This window comes from Mandrillus leucophaeus, unplaced genomic scaffold (assembly GCF_000951045.1).
Source record: "Mandrillus leucophaeus isolate KB7577 unplaced genomic scaffold, Mleu.le_1.0 Scaffold1181, whole genome shotgun sequence".
In the NCBI taxonomy this organism is placed as follows: Eukaryota; Metazoa; Chordata; class Mammalia; order Primates; family Cercopithecidae; genus Mandrillus; species Mandrillus leucophaeus.
In genome coordinates, this window is record NW_012100110.1 from 862,641 (window position 1) to 879,414 (window position 16,774).

General features: G+C 38.5%; 1 protein-coding gene across 1 annotated transcript in view; it reads right to left on the reverse strand.

The window, feature by feature from the left end:
- ERP44 (endoplasmic reticulum protein 44) overlaps nucleotides 1-16,774 on the reverse strand; it is a 115,477-nt gene that overhangs the window by 75,684 nt on the left and 23,019 nt on the right. The window contains exon 2 of the mRNA XM_011965260.1: nucleotides 2,060-2,132. Coding sequence (XP_011820650.1) covers nucleotides 2,060-2,132 — 73 coding nt within the window. The remainder of the gene's footprint in view (nucleotides 1-2,059; nucleotides 2,133-16,774) is intronic.

Below are 16,774 nucleotides of genomic sequence, written 5' to 3' on the forward strand. Positions count from 1 at the left end.
CCCCTGGCTGGAGTGCAGTGGCGTGATCTCAGCTCACTGCAAGCTCTGCCTCCCGGGTTCACACCATTCTCCTGCCTCAGCCTCCCGAGTAGCTGGGACTACAAGCACCTGCCACCACGCCTGGCTAATTTTTTTTGTATTTTTAGTAGAGACGGGGTTTCACCATGTTAGCCAGGATGGTCTTGATCTCCTGACCTTGTGATCCGCCCGCCTCGGCCTCACCTGGCTAATTTTCGAATTTTTTTGTAGAGACAGGATCTGGTTATATTGCCCAGGCTGGTCTTGAGCTCCTGGCCTCAAGCAACCTCCCACCTTAACCTTCCAAAGTGCTGGGATTACAGGCATAAGCCATCACACCGGGCTCCGTTCATTGCATCTTAAATGAATTTAAAGCAAATGGGAAATTAAGCCCAGATAAGGCAAGTAAGCTACTATCATAAAAAGTAAAGTGGAATGATCTGTATTTTATTTTTTGATCTTCCATATTCACAACTGAGAATTAGTTCTGCAAACAAAATCCCACATCACAGAAAAGACCTGTATAACTAAGTTATTTCTAAACCTCACATATCCCACCTAGTTGCAACAAGTAATCTACAACTAACAGTGTTGCACAAGATGCCAAGTTTTTGGTTCCTATCCATTTAACAGTTATTCCCTCCTACAAAAATAACAGCATCATTTGCATATCAGGATGTAAAGACATGAGAAAGATGTAGCGCTTTTTGCCTAACCCTAATTCAGAGAAACTTAAACTCCTCAAGCACTCATGAAAAAAACAAAGATATTCTAGAATTTGAAAGATGACAGAAGTGAGAATGATATGTGAGTTTCAATTCCTTTCTTTCCTTTTTACCATCAAGTTACTTTTTATATACTTGCTTATTTGCTCTAAAGCAATGATTCACAAACTGTGGTTCCTGGACCAGAAACACCAACATCACTTGGGAACTCACAGACATGCAAATCCTTAGGTAGGGGTCTAGCAGTTTCCTAGCAGTATAGATATTAAAGAGTGTTCCAGGTGATTCTGATACGTGCTAAAGTTTATGGAACCACTCCTCTAAAGAGACTCCATAAGACAGGAATAGACTTTTAGCATTTAAAGTTCCAGGAACATAATATATTACACTCAATGAATGTTGTAACTCCTTTTGCCTCTATTACATGCGTAAGATGGATGGTTAAAAAAAGAAATTATTTATGCATACTGTACATTTTCTTAAAGCTCCTAAGTTATTATTTTCTATCAACCACATCTTCAGCTTTCCTTTACTATTTTTAAAAAACAAGAAATGGTTTCTCAAGTTAATTATATCCATAACCACATTGTCAGCAAACAAACCATTCAGCAAAAAACTTATCAGGCCAAGTGTGGTGGCTCATGCCTGTAATCCCAGCACTTTGGGAGGTCAAGATGAGAGGACTGCTTGAGGCCAGGAGTTCGAGACCAGCCTGGGCAACATAGCGAGACCATGTCTCCACAAGAAAAATTTAAAATTAGCTAGGTGCAGTGGAGCACACCTGTAGTCCTAGCTAACTTGGAAGGTTTAGGAAAGAGGATTGCTTGAGCTCAGGAGGTCAAACTGAAGAGAGCTATAATATTATCATGTTACTGCACTCCAGTCTGGGTGACAAAGCAAGACCCTTTCTTTAAAACAAAAAATAAAAATAGTACTGAACTTAACTGGACCAGTAACAATAAAAGAGATCAGAGTAGGCGATCTAATTAAAGGGAAAAAAGAAAAAAAAGTCTAGACTGTGTCCCAAGGTCATTAACATTTAGTACTGTACAGCGAGAACTATTGGTCTCTAAGTAGGATTATCAAAACATTTCATGAATTGTTAAGAATGGTATCTACATCAAGTCAAAGAAATAAAAAAGACGAAAAGTAACCAAAAGTGCTTTGATAATTCAGAAAGTCATGGAATTAATCAGAATGCCAGCTCTTGATCTGTGCTAGCTGAGATTTTATTGTGTGTTTTTTTTTTTAGAGAGAGAGTTGTAAACTAACTCTCTATAGAGAAGAGTACACTTAAAAAATATTGAGGTACTTACTTAAAATTTCATCTATATTCTCTGTATCAAGACTTGTTATTTCAGTTGTTACAGGAGTAAAAACCCAAGTTACCTGAAAATTTAAAAAATGAGAAATTAATAAATGTGTCCACAAAAGGCAAATACGTAAAAGCGGAAAGTCTAAAAATAAATAAAGTTGATTCCACTTGTTCCTTAGAAAATTATATATCAACTGAATCGAATCTTTATTATCTAGTCTAATCTTTCACTAGATAAATGAAATAGGAGAAATACTAGCTTCTCAAACCTAGAAATTGATCAAATAAAACTTTCTATACTTGCAAATATACAAAATAGCTTCTAAGGAATTAGAAAACCTGAGAATATACATATCTTTTCAAATTAATACTTTCAAGAACTTTAGCGCCACAAGAAAAAATGTGTGAGATTATCAGTGTTTCAAGTATAAATATAAAAACCAACGCTAAGTCTGCTGATTCTATCCTGCCGTGTTTCTAAGACAGAAGAAAATAATGAAGAATGCAAGAAAGACTTTTGCAAGTTGTAAACCAAAAGCCCTTCCTGTATAATTTTCACTTATTGGTGATAACAATGTGTTACATGAGAGGCTACTAAAAAGAAAATAAGAATGTTTTTGCACTTTAATGAACCTGAAATCCAAAATTCAAGTTTATCAAAGAAAATCTTAGCCATCTGCAAAACAAAGAAAATATAAAATTTTAAACTAAACTAGCAAACGTTTACTTATTTTAAAAAGTAAAATTTAGTGTATTTTATTTTTAGTTTCCAACTTTAATCACTTGGTGTTTGCTGCCTGGAGAGTTTTTTGTTTGAAATAGAGTTTGTGTATGGAAATTGACTTACTAAATCACCGCTTTTTACTGAATGACAACTAACGTCAGGCTCTCATCAAAGTGCTGAAGACTATTCCTTTGCCCACCCATTTCCTGAATACTTCAGCACTTACAACAGACTTAAAACTTTTATAATTCACCAACAATTCAATCTAAATGCTATAAAGAGATACAATGATGCTAGTATATAAATAAGCCCAGCTAAATTTTAAAAATATTTCTGGGCTGGGTGCGGTGGCTCATGCCTGTAATCCCAGAACTTTGTGAGGCCAAGGCGGGCAGATCATGAGGTCAAGAGATTGAGACCATCCTGGCCAATATGGTGAAACCATATATATGTATATTATATATAAATTATATTATATAATATAATTATATAAATAAGTCTATAGAAATATATATTATATATATATTTCTATAGACTTATTCTTTTCTTAGGAAAGGCCTAAGGATAACACTAAGTCTTATTTTTAAATTACTGTAATGGTGTAGCCAATAACTATCATGTCTGTTAGCAACCAATAAATTATACTCTCCTAAAAGTAGGCTAAATAATTGCAAATCTCTAAATATTTGACTTATAAAACTAATTTCATTATTTTCAGTGCCTCAAACATTAACTGTAAAGATCAGACTTCCCTCACTAGTCATTAGTTACTACTGATGGGGTTTAGGACACATTACTCCAAAATACGGCACGTTGGCATTTGAGAAAACAGAAGCAAAAAGGTCTCCCTGACCTTCTCCTGCCCTTCTCCCCTAAACAGGTCATAAAATAATTCTCTGACATTTCTCTAAAGTAGGTCTTAAGCCTCCCCCTAAGAGACATATCCTCTAGACCCTGAGAAAAGGAATATCCCAATCTCTGAGGACACAGAGATGCCAAGAAGAATCTGAACTAACAGTTCCCTCAGTTTATTACTATTAGATCATAACCGCTTTGTCCAGTCGTATGTCTGTACAACTGTTCACTCTTCATCAACCTATGAATTTTTAAAGTTTTTCCCACTTCTTTGGGTTGTAATTTCTGAAGGCTCCCATGTCATGTAAAACTTATATTAAATAAATTTGTATGCTTTTCTCTTGTTAGTCTACCTTTTATTATAGAAGTCTCAGATATGACCTAGAGATGGGTAAGTAATCTTTTCTACTCTACATTATCAATGTCTTCATAACAGATCCTGCCTTCATAAGTATCTGACCAGTTCTACATAACTGTGGATCCCAATAATATTGGTAACAGCAAGATTTTACACTTGTGTGCTAAAGAAAAACTCAAGAAGGCAGAAAAATATTATCATAGAACAATGAAGTTGGCATTATCAAAGTCAAGTCATTAAATAATTCAATAATATTTACAGTGTCTACTAGGTACTGAGGGCACAAATGCATAGAGCATGGTGTGTGCTGCCTCAAATCTGGGTAAGTGGGATATCCATTGCTCAAACATCTATCGTTTCTTTGTGTTGGGCTCCAAATCTACTCTTTTGGTTATTCTGAAATATTTTTGAAGAGTTAATTATCATCTATCAAAATATGTAGAGAGAATGAATATATGTTTAAAATCTAAAGTTAATAGTTTTTTACTAGCTGGGCACAGTGGCTCATGCCTATAATCCCAGCACTTCGGGAGGCCAAGGCAGGAGGACCCCTTGAGGCCAGAAGTTCAAGACCAGCCTAGGCAACATAGCAAGACCTTGTCTCTACAAAAACACTTAAAAAATTAGCCAGGCATGGTGGCACATGCCTGCATTCCTAGCTACTGGGGAGGCTAAGGCCACTGGATCACTTGAACCCAGAAGTTTGAGTTTGCAGTGAGCTATGATTGTGCCACTGCACTCCAGTCTAGATGACAGAACAGACCCTGTCTCACAAAAAAAAAAAAAAAAAGAGAGAGAGAGAAAGACAGGAAAATAGCATTTTATCTTGAAACACTTACATGGGAAAAACATTTACGTGCTAAGTAATGGCAAAAATGAGGCAATGATCAATTTGGCTGTATTAAATAGATAACTGTTACTTTAAACACACTGTGCTAATAAATATGCAAGTGGTAAGATTGGTATTTTGCTAACAGTTGTGTTTGTTAAGAGGGCCCAAAGCAAGAAAACTCTCTGACCCAGTAATCTCTGCTCCCTGTAGGGTGTAAAGGAGGCATTTTCCTGTTAGCTTATCATTAACATTTCTATTAATATGTAGTATGAAGGGAAAAACGTGTTGTTTATTTGAACTGTTAGTAAGCTCCACTAGTCTGACAAATTGCTTCTTTTCATGTCAGCCCTGGGCAGCAACAAGATTCTCCCAGGAAAACATCTTCATGTGTCAAATGCTATAGTGCTTAAGTAAAATAAAGTATAACTCCAGACCATAAAGCTTTTGATAGGGATCATTAATATTGTTTTCAATTTAGACTTGAATAAAACTTCTAAATTTATGTTAAAAACAAAAACATATGGAAATTTTCATAGATCTCAATAGTTATAAAGAATATAGTCTCTAATGATGAAATATTTAGACAACATATACAAATATACAGATATGAACTTAGGAAGTATTTTACAACTTGGTCATTCTTTCCAGTTTATTAGCTCATTTTCTTGCCAAGAAAGCAGAGCAGAGTGGCATCTTTAATCATCTCCCATAATTCATTAGATAAGTCCTCCATGCATTTACTATATCAACTATTACATTTCAGCCTAGTGACGGGATCTTATATAAAAAGGCATACGAGTAAAATGGCAAATACCATACCCAAATGCACTTAAAAGACTAATAAAACTGAAAGGCTAGCTTTCAATGACAGGAGCTTCTTCAGCAAGGAAAGAATATTTTCTTCCGTTAGATGGTTATTAAAAATTTGGATCCCTCCTCGCTCTGAAAACTGAGAGCACTTTCTATAGGGTGTAATTATTCTGTCTTAAAGAAACACATTAATTCCATCCTTAAATCAGTTATTTGTGCTGGTGTCTTACTTCCTCCAACAGACTGGGAGTACCTTGAAAGTAGAGACCACTTTATTCAATTTTGTATCCCACAGATCACTGTACCCTGTTTGTACACAAGAAACATTCAAATATGAACTAAATGAATGACTAGATGGCTGAATAGGTAGATGATGTTAACACACTAAGAATTTAGAGAGACGATATTGGATATGAGAAGTAGGAGGAAAAGGTCCCGAAATGGAAATTGAGAACAAACATTTTAATATGTTTGAGGAAAATGAGGTTATCAAATAAAAATAAAGTCTATACTATAATTTGGTTTTAATTATATAATAGCAAAAAGCACACCACTTGGTGATGAGTAACAGACTCAGAAGGAATCTCACAAAGGATCTTCCCACCTATTGCAGAAACCCCTCTTCATCACTACTTAACAGTTGCCATAAACCCCTAGTAATTTCTTCTGATTCCCCCAGCTGTTCTTTGGTATGATTTCCAGACACTTCAGCACATACCGTCACACTGCATAACAATGTTTTGGTTAATGAGAGGCTACATATATGACAGTGGTCCCATAAGATTATAATGAAGCTGAAAAATTCCTGGAGCCTCTTGACGTCTTGATAATCCTGACCCTGTGTAGGTCTAGGCTAATGTGTGTGTTTTTGTCTTGGTTTTCAACAAAAAAGCTAAAAAGAAAAAAATATTTTAATAAAAAAAGCAAACAGAATGAGGTTATAAAGAAAGATGCTTTTGTACAGCTATGTAATGTGCTGGTATTTTAACCTCCATATTATTATAAAAGAGTCAGAAGTTAAAAATTAAAACATATAGTTAAAAAGTTACAGTAAGCTAAAGTTAATTTAGTATTAAAGAAAAAAGATATTTTAAAATAAGTTTAGTATTACCTAAGTTTATAAAGGCTACAGTAATGTACAGTAATAACCTAGGCCTTCTCATTCACTCATCACTCACTGACTCACCCACAGCAACTTCCAGTCCTGCAAGTTTCATTCATGTTAAGTGCCCCATACATGTATATAACTTCTTTATCTTTTATACTATATTTTTACTGTGTCTTTTCTACATTTAGATACACAAATACCATTGTATTACAATTGTCTACAATATTTAGTAACATACTATACAAGTAGCCTAAGAGTAATAGGCTATTCCATATAGCCCAGATGTGTAGTAGGCCATACCATCTAGGTTTGTGTAAGTATATTCTATAACATTTGCGCAATGACGAAATTACCTCATGACACATTTCTCAGAACATATCCCCATCATCAAGCCATGCGTTACTGTACTATATACTTGAAAACTGCTAAGAGATTCTATAATAAATATTCTCACAACAAAAAAAATATGTGAGGTGATAGATATGGTAATTAGCTTGACGTAATCATTTAACAATATATACACATATCAAAATACCTCATTGTACATCATAAATATACACAATTTTTGTCAATTATACCCTAATAAAGCTGGGCAGTAGAAGAAAGCAAATCATCCATAAACTACCACAAAACAGAAGAAGAGTTATATTACATTAGTGGATAAAAATTTGACACTTCTTGTATGGTATTATAATTTGAGGTTGTTAATTCAGTCATGAAAATAAATGATTTGAGACTTTCAGGACTAGAAGCTAATAAAACATCAGGTAAAACAGGTTATCAAATACTACTTCTGTTAATAAGATTTCTAATTCATAGAAGCATTAGCTAGGCGTCAAGTGTAATTTCTTAGAATACCCTAGTAAATGAGTTTAGAAAACAAGAAGTATTTCTAGTGAGTTTGTTTATTTAAAGCTCAATATCTTAAAACCTTGATATTTCAAGTGTGGTCTCTGAAACTGCCACACTGGTATCACCTACGAGCTTGTGGGAAATAGAGAATACTAGGCCCCACTCCAGACCTACTGAATGAGAAGCTCCATTCCAGTGAGATGCCCAGTTGATTCCTATGCACACTAAAGTTCAGGAACACTGTTTTGGAAAGAAATTTTTTTTACTCTAGGAGCAAGCGTGTAAATTCATTTTAAACTCTGTACGATGTTTTTGATCCTCAAATATGAACACCAGTACAAGTAAGACTCATCTGTGACAATGCATTGACATGCAAATTGCTGTGCTTTTAGAAAAATGTAGAATGACTCTATAACCTATCAGAGATGTACATAGATGTTAATTTTTTAAAGTATACTGTCTTCTGCTCAAAAAAAAATAGCTTAAACAGATATTTCTGCATGAAATCACTGTCATAAAATAGAAGCTTCGATAGGGGATATTTCTTTCCCTGTGGCATTACTGTTCTCAGTTGGCAGTACATCTGCTAGGCATTCTGCTGCAATAGCTTAGTGTATTTTTGCTAAATCTTTCACTGACTTGCCTTTCTGTTGGGAGATTCTCAGAGCCCTTTCTTTACAAACTATGTCTCTCCTATAGCAAAAAACAAGCAATGGACCAGACAACAGTTATCTTCCATTTCTAATCTAGATTGACAAGTCAGCCTACCATCTGCCAAGTCCCAATGCCCTGAGACCTAGGCTGCTTCTCCTCCCTGGGGGCCACTTCTCTGACTCTAATCAGTCCACTCTTACTCTCAGTTTTGCATTAAGCTGGCAGGCAAGAGAAGTATAAAGGTTTCCAGTTGGCTTCAAGGAGCAGGAGATGTTGAAATGTCCCTGGAGAAAAGAAGTTGAGGCTGACAGGAACTATAAGGGCCTTGAAGTTGGGTATCAATCAAGGCACATCTCACACTATTCACATTCCCAGAAGCATTATAATGAACTAGAAGTTCAAAGAGAGGGGAAAAATAGGACTAAATATAGAATAACACTGGGAAGCTACTTTAACCCTTAAATTGTTCAGCAGTACAACCTTACTATAGCATCGGTGCAACCCATCTTGGTCATGTGAGAACCAATCTGCATTTATAAAGAAACACTAGAAGAATTATAAGATTTCTTCGTTAAATAAGTCAAAAAATGATGCAGAAATTTGAGAAAACAAATACCATACCCCCAAAAAGTTCAAATATAGATAATACAAACCCTTAATCTCAAATCCTGCCAATAAAAACAATCATGGACAAATAAAAAGAAACAAAATCTGTTGCAATTCATACTTTTTCTTGAATTTTAGTTATTTGATCATGCATGAATTTCCATTAAAAACTGATGTTATCTGTGTTTCGTTCTTCAGTGTATTTAAAATTGAGATTAACTAATTTACCTGGAATAGACAATGTATTTTTCTCTGACCTTCGAAGAGGATATTTTTGTTACAAAAAGCTTTTCAGAGCTGGGGGTGAACTTCTCAATGTGTGGAAAAAATTATTCTCTTAAAATCACCACCTTTTGCTCTTCTAAAACTCAAACTTCTAGCAATGGCAGTACTAACAAAGCATGGGAATTGAAGAGAAGTCAAGATAAGAATTGTGACCATTCTACTTTGTGCTGCACTGTAATTCTCACCCGGGATACTTGATGAGAGAATGTTACCTTAAGAGAATCTACATACACGTCGGTATATACATCTTTTGTTCACTTACCCATTCCACAAATATTTCACTGAGTCATCACAGTGTCAACATGCTAGACACTGTGAAAAACGTAATTTGTACATGGTTACATTAATCTTATGAACTTCATTTTCTACATTAAAATTAAGAGAGAGAAAGAAGGTTCTCTCATTCAAATATTTTAAGAGTCATCCACAATTCCTGCAAAGTCATTATATACTCTCTAAAGAAGATAACTGCTGGGCATTAAACCATGAGATTACTTGTATGTCAGTACTCTCTTTTTGCCTGGGCTTTCATGAAGCTTTGAATTAATTTTAGTGCAGAATGAATGTGTATCCACACTGTTACTGAACAATCTTTTAACATCACTAAAAGTGGGACAACCAAGTATTCTGCTTCTTGATGGGATGCAAATATAAAACAGAAAGCACCACTTGTAAATATTCTTAACAACAACCAATTCGAACATTATCTCAATCTAATCAAGTCCAAGAAGCTAGTGCATAAGAAACACTGGCTACGGAGAAACATTTTGTAAAATGACACCATGAGGATGCAAGCTGCCATATCAGATGACAGGAAATTTTACAGAAAACAATGATAGCCTATCTTCATTTGGCCTCCCCACAGAAGTAGACTCTGAGACAAGGAGTTAAGTACAACGAGTCAAGTATTTGGGAGATAAAGGAGGAATAGAGAAGCAAGACAGGGACAGAAACTCAGGCAATATACTATAGCAGGTGAGCTATAGTATTGGTATACTAAACTTTGGAAATACCAATGTTTTCATTAACTTTTAAACAATTTTTCAAAGTTTATACTCAACAGATTGTGGTACCTCCTAAATTATATAATTTTCTTTTTTTTTTTTGAGACAAGATCTTGCTTTGTCACCTAGGCTGGAGTGCAGTGGCATGATCTCAGCTCACTGCGACCTCCACCTCCTGGGCTCTAGCAATCCTCCCACCTCAGCCTCCGAAGTAGCTGGGACTACAGGCATGCGCCACCACATCCAGCTAACATATAACAATCTTTAGCCCTTTTACTAGCTGTTGCTGCTGGCACACACATTTCTATACTTCAAAGTATGAGGAAAATATCTCCTATATGTCAAAGAATGCCTTTATTTCATTACTAAACATGTGGCCCTGACTGTTTTTGGGTAAGTAAATGGCCTTTAAGGAAAAACTGTCTTCAGTGAAAACTTGGGTTACTTATTTTCTACATTCACTTAGTTCCAGAATTACTCTAAGACTTCCTAGTTTCTTATTCTTGAGTACTGTACATATTCTTGGGTAAAAATATTTTCATTACCAAATCCCCTAATGATTCTATTACTATATACATCCCAAGTATTAATCCACTGCTGACTTTAAAGATCTATATTTTTTGGCTGGGCACGGTAGCTCACACCTGTAATCCCAGCACTCTGGGAGGCCAAGGCAGGCAGATCACCTGAGGTCAGGAGTTCGAGAGCAGCCTGGCCAACATGGTGAAAACCTGTCTCTACTAAAAATACAAAACATTAGCCAGGCATGGATGTGGATGCCTGTCATTCTAGCTACTTGGGATGATGAAGCAGAATCACTGGAACCTGGGAGGCGGAGGTTGCTGTGAGCCAAGATCGTGCCATTGCACTCCAGCCTGGGCAACAAGAGTGAAACTCCTGTCTCCAAAAAAAATAATAAACCTCTGTGTTTTAAAAATTACATAGTTACTTCTAACCAAACTAATTCTAAATATCAATCAGAAGTAGTCCTTGAGAGGCCATATACTTGTTGAGGTGCCTATCCTAATTAATGATCATTAGAAGAATCTTTAATGCTGCCCCATCTGCCACATACTGTTTTAACTAGCTTTGTAAAGCAAACAGATTTATCTCTCATTTAGTCTAAAATACCCCCGGTGACAGTTTCAAAGCTTTCTTACATATTAAGGGTCACTAAGGTTGATTTTCATCACTACCACGTAGTAGTTCAGCTTTCTAAGCACTTTTACCAAAAAGCTAATCAGAGAATGACCTTGGTGTGTTAAAAGGAAATCTGAATTTAGGAATCTATCTCCTTTGCTCACATCTGTCCTCACTTTTGTACTTGCTGTGAGATTGAGGTACAGAAAGAAGAAATACGCATTGGCACAATTAGGAATATACTGTTTACTTTAATCCTCAAGACCATTTAGGAGGTAGAGAGATAAGACCAACAAGCAGGGACAAAGGAAGAGAACTCATTTTTCTAAAAAACAGAACTGAAAAACAAAAAAAAGTTCTCTTGCTCTCTCTTTTCTTCTTTTGAGATAGAGTTTTGCTCTTGCTGTCCAAGCTGGAGTGCAATGGCGCGATCTTGGCTCACTGCAACCTTCGCCTCCCCAGTTCAAGCGATTCTCCTGCTTTAGCCTCCCAAGTAGCTGGGATTACAAGTGTGCACCACCACGTCTGGCTAATTTTTGTATTTTTAGTACAGACGAGGTTTCACCATGTTGGCCAGGCTAGTCTCAAACTCCTGACCTCAGGTGATCTGCCCACCTCTGCCTCCCAAAGTGCTAGGATTACAAAAAGTTCTCTAACTCTCTATCTTCTGGAGCTTTGAGGCAGTCAATCAACCTTAGAGGTAAGAAGGGCAATCTTCCAAGTCCCTGAGTCATCCACAGCCTTAAAACCTTGAATCCTTCTGATTTTTAGATTTTTACAACATGTATTAATTAAAGTAATGGGGTATAGGATGTCCTTAATTTCCTAATGTTTGAACTTCATGCTGATTCTTTGAAATTGCCCACTGAATATATGCTCTGTTTGGGCTTTAATGAAGAGGTTGACAAACATTACAAGCAATTTTAAGTGGTGATTTGGATCTGGTAACAGTTCATTTCAGCCAAGAGGCAAATGATTTAAAAATAAGTCCCCTGTAACAAACTCAAAACTTCCCAAGTATGGTTTCAAAGAGAGTATATGCTTACATAATTCAAATTAAAAACTTCACATTCTACAGCCAAAGAGAATTTTAAAAGTAATGCATGATCAAGTTTTTAAAAAAAAAAAAAAACTAAACAATTTGTCATTGTATCACCCGATATGACATGCAGTATCACCCAATATGGCAGGTCCTTTGTTAGGACTTCCCACCCTTCACTGTCTACTAAGACTTTCAGCTTATGAAAAAAGCCCGCGCCCGCCAAAAACCCCCCGCTCTGCGCAAACTCCTGGACATGTCATTCCTCAGAAATCGAAACCTAACTCAGGAAACCCAAACCTACAGACTCCACCTACCTCACCCTATAAAAGGCCCCTGATACCTGCCCCGCACGCGACTTCCTCGGCCCTCCTCCTAGAGGACCGATGAACCTCGCCCGCAAGCCCAATAAAGGCTACTTCAGCTACCTCAGTTCTCATCTGCCTCGGGTCTTCTTGCTCGGCTCCCCATTACATTACATTGGTGCCGAAAACCCGGGAGGAGACTCCTTCCCAGACCCCTGCTGGTTCGGGCAGGCTCTCCTCTCCCCGAGCCAGGACCTCCTCTCCGAGCCGGGAGCCCTTTCACCAAATCCAAGACTCAGTTCGATCACTGCTGGGTACGTTTCCCCCCGTCCTGCAGGCTCCAGGAGTCCCTGCCTGAAAACACAGCCGCGTCATGGCTTCCCCCGTCCACCCCCGTCCGTCACTTGTGACCTCAGCACCAGGGACTAGGAGATGTCCAACTTCCCCAGAAGCCACTATACCCCGCACTTCGCGTGGCAGTAGGAGGACGCTCCCGTTGCCTCCGGACTGCCCACCTCAGGATCATGGGGGCTGCCCAGTCCAAACCAGACCGAAAATCCCCTCTGGGGTGCCTCTTGGCTAATCTCCAGACTTTAGGTCCTCGGCCCTCCTAGAGGACCAGTGAACCTCGCCGGCGAGCCCAATAAAGGCTCAGTTCTCATCTGCCTCGTGTCTTCTTGCTCGGCTCCCCATTACATTACAATTATGATTAAACTACAATTGACCTTCTGCAGTCTATGAGTTGGGAGTCAAGAGACCTAAGTTTTGGTACCAGCTCTACCACTCACAGTGTCAACCTAGGCATGCATTTCTCTACCTTCTGACCTCAGATTTCTATTTGTCCATAAATAAGCTGAACTAATAATCTAAGGCTGCTTTTGATTCTGATGTTCTAAGATTCAGGAGAGATGCAGATATGCCTTCTTTCTGTGGAATTTGTCTTCCATTGAAGAGAAGCATTAAAATCATTACTGGACTTTTTTGACAAATACATAGCAACAGAAATTTTCAATTACATTTTACATAGGTGAGACTACCTATACTAACCTCTAAGAAGTTAATATCCAAATGTGTGTTATCATCTAACAGCAGAGGCTTTTCAAACTTTTTTTGACCATGATTCACAGCAAGAAATACACTTTACACCATAGTCTAGTAAACAGAAACACAAATAAAAGTTTCTCAAAACTACCTATCCTTACTACATTCAATGCACAGTAATATTTTCTATTCTTATCCTTTTAATTACTGTTGAATGTAAGCCCAAAATGTATTCCAGTTTGCAGTTCCAAAAATACTGCTCTAAAGACTATTATACACTTATTCAAACGATACTGCTCAAAATATTTTGGAGAGAAAATCTCCTTTGGAAATCCCTTAAAAAGCCATGATCCATGCTTTTCAACACACTCCATCATTACAAAGCTAAGACTTTTGGGGATTAATCTTTCTGAAAAGGTAAATTTCACTAGAGCTAAATGTACAAAGTGGGTTATCACAGGGGTCCCCAAACCCAAGGCTGCAGACCAGTACTAGTCCATAGTTTTGTCCTGAAACTATCCTCCCCACCCCCATCAGTCTTCCACAAAACCAGTGCCTGGTGCCAAAAACGTTCAAGACTGCTGGATTATCACACTGAATAACACTATTCAGAATAGTCTGACTCATGTAGAGCTCTGGCATTGGCTAAGTAATCACGGTGTTACTAGGAGAGAAATTGATAGGAAGCCTACTGTATTCCTACTTAATTTATATAAGGAAAAAACTTGTAGGTCGAATGGACAAAAGACTAATTTGAATTATAAACCGAGAATCATGGCCCCTCAATCAATTTCCAGACTTGAGCCAATTTATAGACCCAGAATCCCTTGAATGAAGGGGAGGCTGGGTCCCTCTGAGGAAGGACCCCACTACACTACCAACAATTTATGCAGTGAATCTTTCTCCCATCCTTCCCCAAGGAGACCTCCGGCCTTTTACCAGGGGAACTGTGCACTGGGGAAAGGGAAATGATCAGACATTTTGGGGACTACTGGACACTGGATCTGAGCTGACGTTGATTCCAGGGGACCCAAAATGTCATCATGGTCCTCCAGTTAAAGCAAGGGCTTATGGAGGTCAGGTTAATGGACTTTTAGCTCAGGTCTGACTTATAGTGGGTCCAGTGGGTCCCTGGACTCATCCTGTAGTCATTTTCCAGGTGCCAGAATGCCTAATTGGCAGAGACATACTTAGTAGCTGGCAGAACCCTCACATTGGCTCCCTGACTGGTAGAGTGAGGGCAATGATGGTGGGAAAGGCCAAATGGAAGCCACTAGGGCTGCCTCTACCTAGAAAAATGGTAAGTCAAAAACAATATCGCATCCTTGGAGGGACTACAGAGATTAGTGTCACCATCAAGGACTTGAAAGATGCAGGGGTGGTGATTCCCAGCACATCCCTATCTGGCCCGTGCAGAAGACAGATGGATCTTGGAGAATAACAGTGGATTATCATAAGCTTAACCAAGTGGTAACTCCAACTGCAGCGGCTGTACCAGATGTGGTTTCATTGCTTGCAAACTAACACATCTCCCGGTAACCAGTATGCAGCCATTGATTTCACAAATGCTTTTTTTCTCTATTCCTGTCCATAAGGCCCACCAGAAGCAATTTGCCTTCAGCTGGCAAGGCCAGCAATATACCTTTACTGTCCCACCTCAGGGGTATATCAACTCTCCAGCTTTGTGTCATAATCTTATTTGGAGAGACCTTGATCACTTTTCACTTCCACAGATATCACACTGGTCCATCACATTGATGACATTATGTTAACTGGATCCAGAAAGCAAGAAGTAGCAAACACACTGGACTTATTGGTGAGACATTTGCATGTCAAAGGATGAGAAATAAATTCAACTAAAATTCAGGGAACTTCTACCTCAGTAAAATTTCTAGGATTCCAGTGGTGTGGGGCCTGTCAAGATATTCCTTCTAAGGTGAAGGATAAGTTGCTGCATTTGGCCCCTCCTACAATCAAGAAACAGGCACAATGCCTAGTGGGCCTATTTGGATTTTGGAGGCAACACATTCCTCATTTGAGTGTGTTACTCTGGCCCATTTATTGAGTGACTCAAAAGGCTGCCAGTTTTGGGTGGAGTCAAGAACAGAAGATGGCTCTGCAACAGGTCCAGGCTGCTGTGCAAGCTGTTCTGCCACTTGGGCCATGTAACCCAGCAGATCCAATGGTGCTTGAGGTCTCAGTGGCAGATAGGGATGCTGTCTGCAGTCTTTGTCAGGCCCCTATAGGTGAATCACAGTGGAGGCCTCTAGGATTTTGGAGCAAGGCCCTGCCATCTTTTGCAGATAACTACTCTCCTTTTGAGAGACAGCTCTTGGTCTGTTACTGAGCTTTGGTGGAAACTTACGTTTGACTATAGGTCCTCAAGTCACCATGTGACATGAGCTGCCTATCATGAACTGGGTGCTTTCTGACCCATTTAGCCATAAAGTGGGTGGTACACAGCAGCATTCCATCATTAAATGGAAGTGGTACATACATCATCAGGCTCAAGCAGGTTCTGAAGGCACAAATAAGTTACATGAGGAAGTGGTTCAAATGTCCATGGTCTCCACTCCTGCCACCCTACCTTCTCATCCCCAACCTGCACCGATGGCCTCATGGGGAGTTCCCTATGATCAGCTGACAGAGGAAGAGAAGATTAGGGCCTGGTTCACAGATGGTTCTGCACGACATGCAGGCACCACCCAAAAGTGGACAGCTGCAGCACCACAGCCCCTTTCTAGGACATCCCTAAAGGACAGCATGAAGGGAAATCTTCCCAGCGGGCAGAACTTCAAGCAGTGTAACTGGCTGTGCACTTTGCATGGAAGGTGAAATGGCCAGATATGGGATTATATACTGATTCATGGGCTGTAGCCAATGATTTGGCTGGATGGTCAGTGACTTAGAAGAAGCATGATTGGAAAATTGGTGACAAGGAAATTGGGGGAAGAGGTATGTGGATGGACCTCTCTGAGTGGTCAAAAATTGTGAAGATATTTGTATCCCATGTGAGTGCTCACCAATGGGTGACCTCAGCAGAGGAGGATTTTAATAACCAAGTGGATAGGATGATCCATTCTGTGGATACCACTAAGCCTCT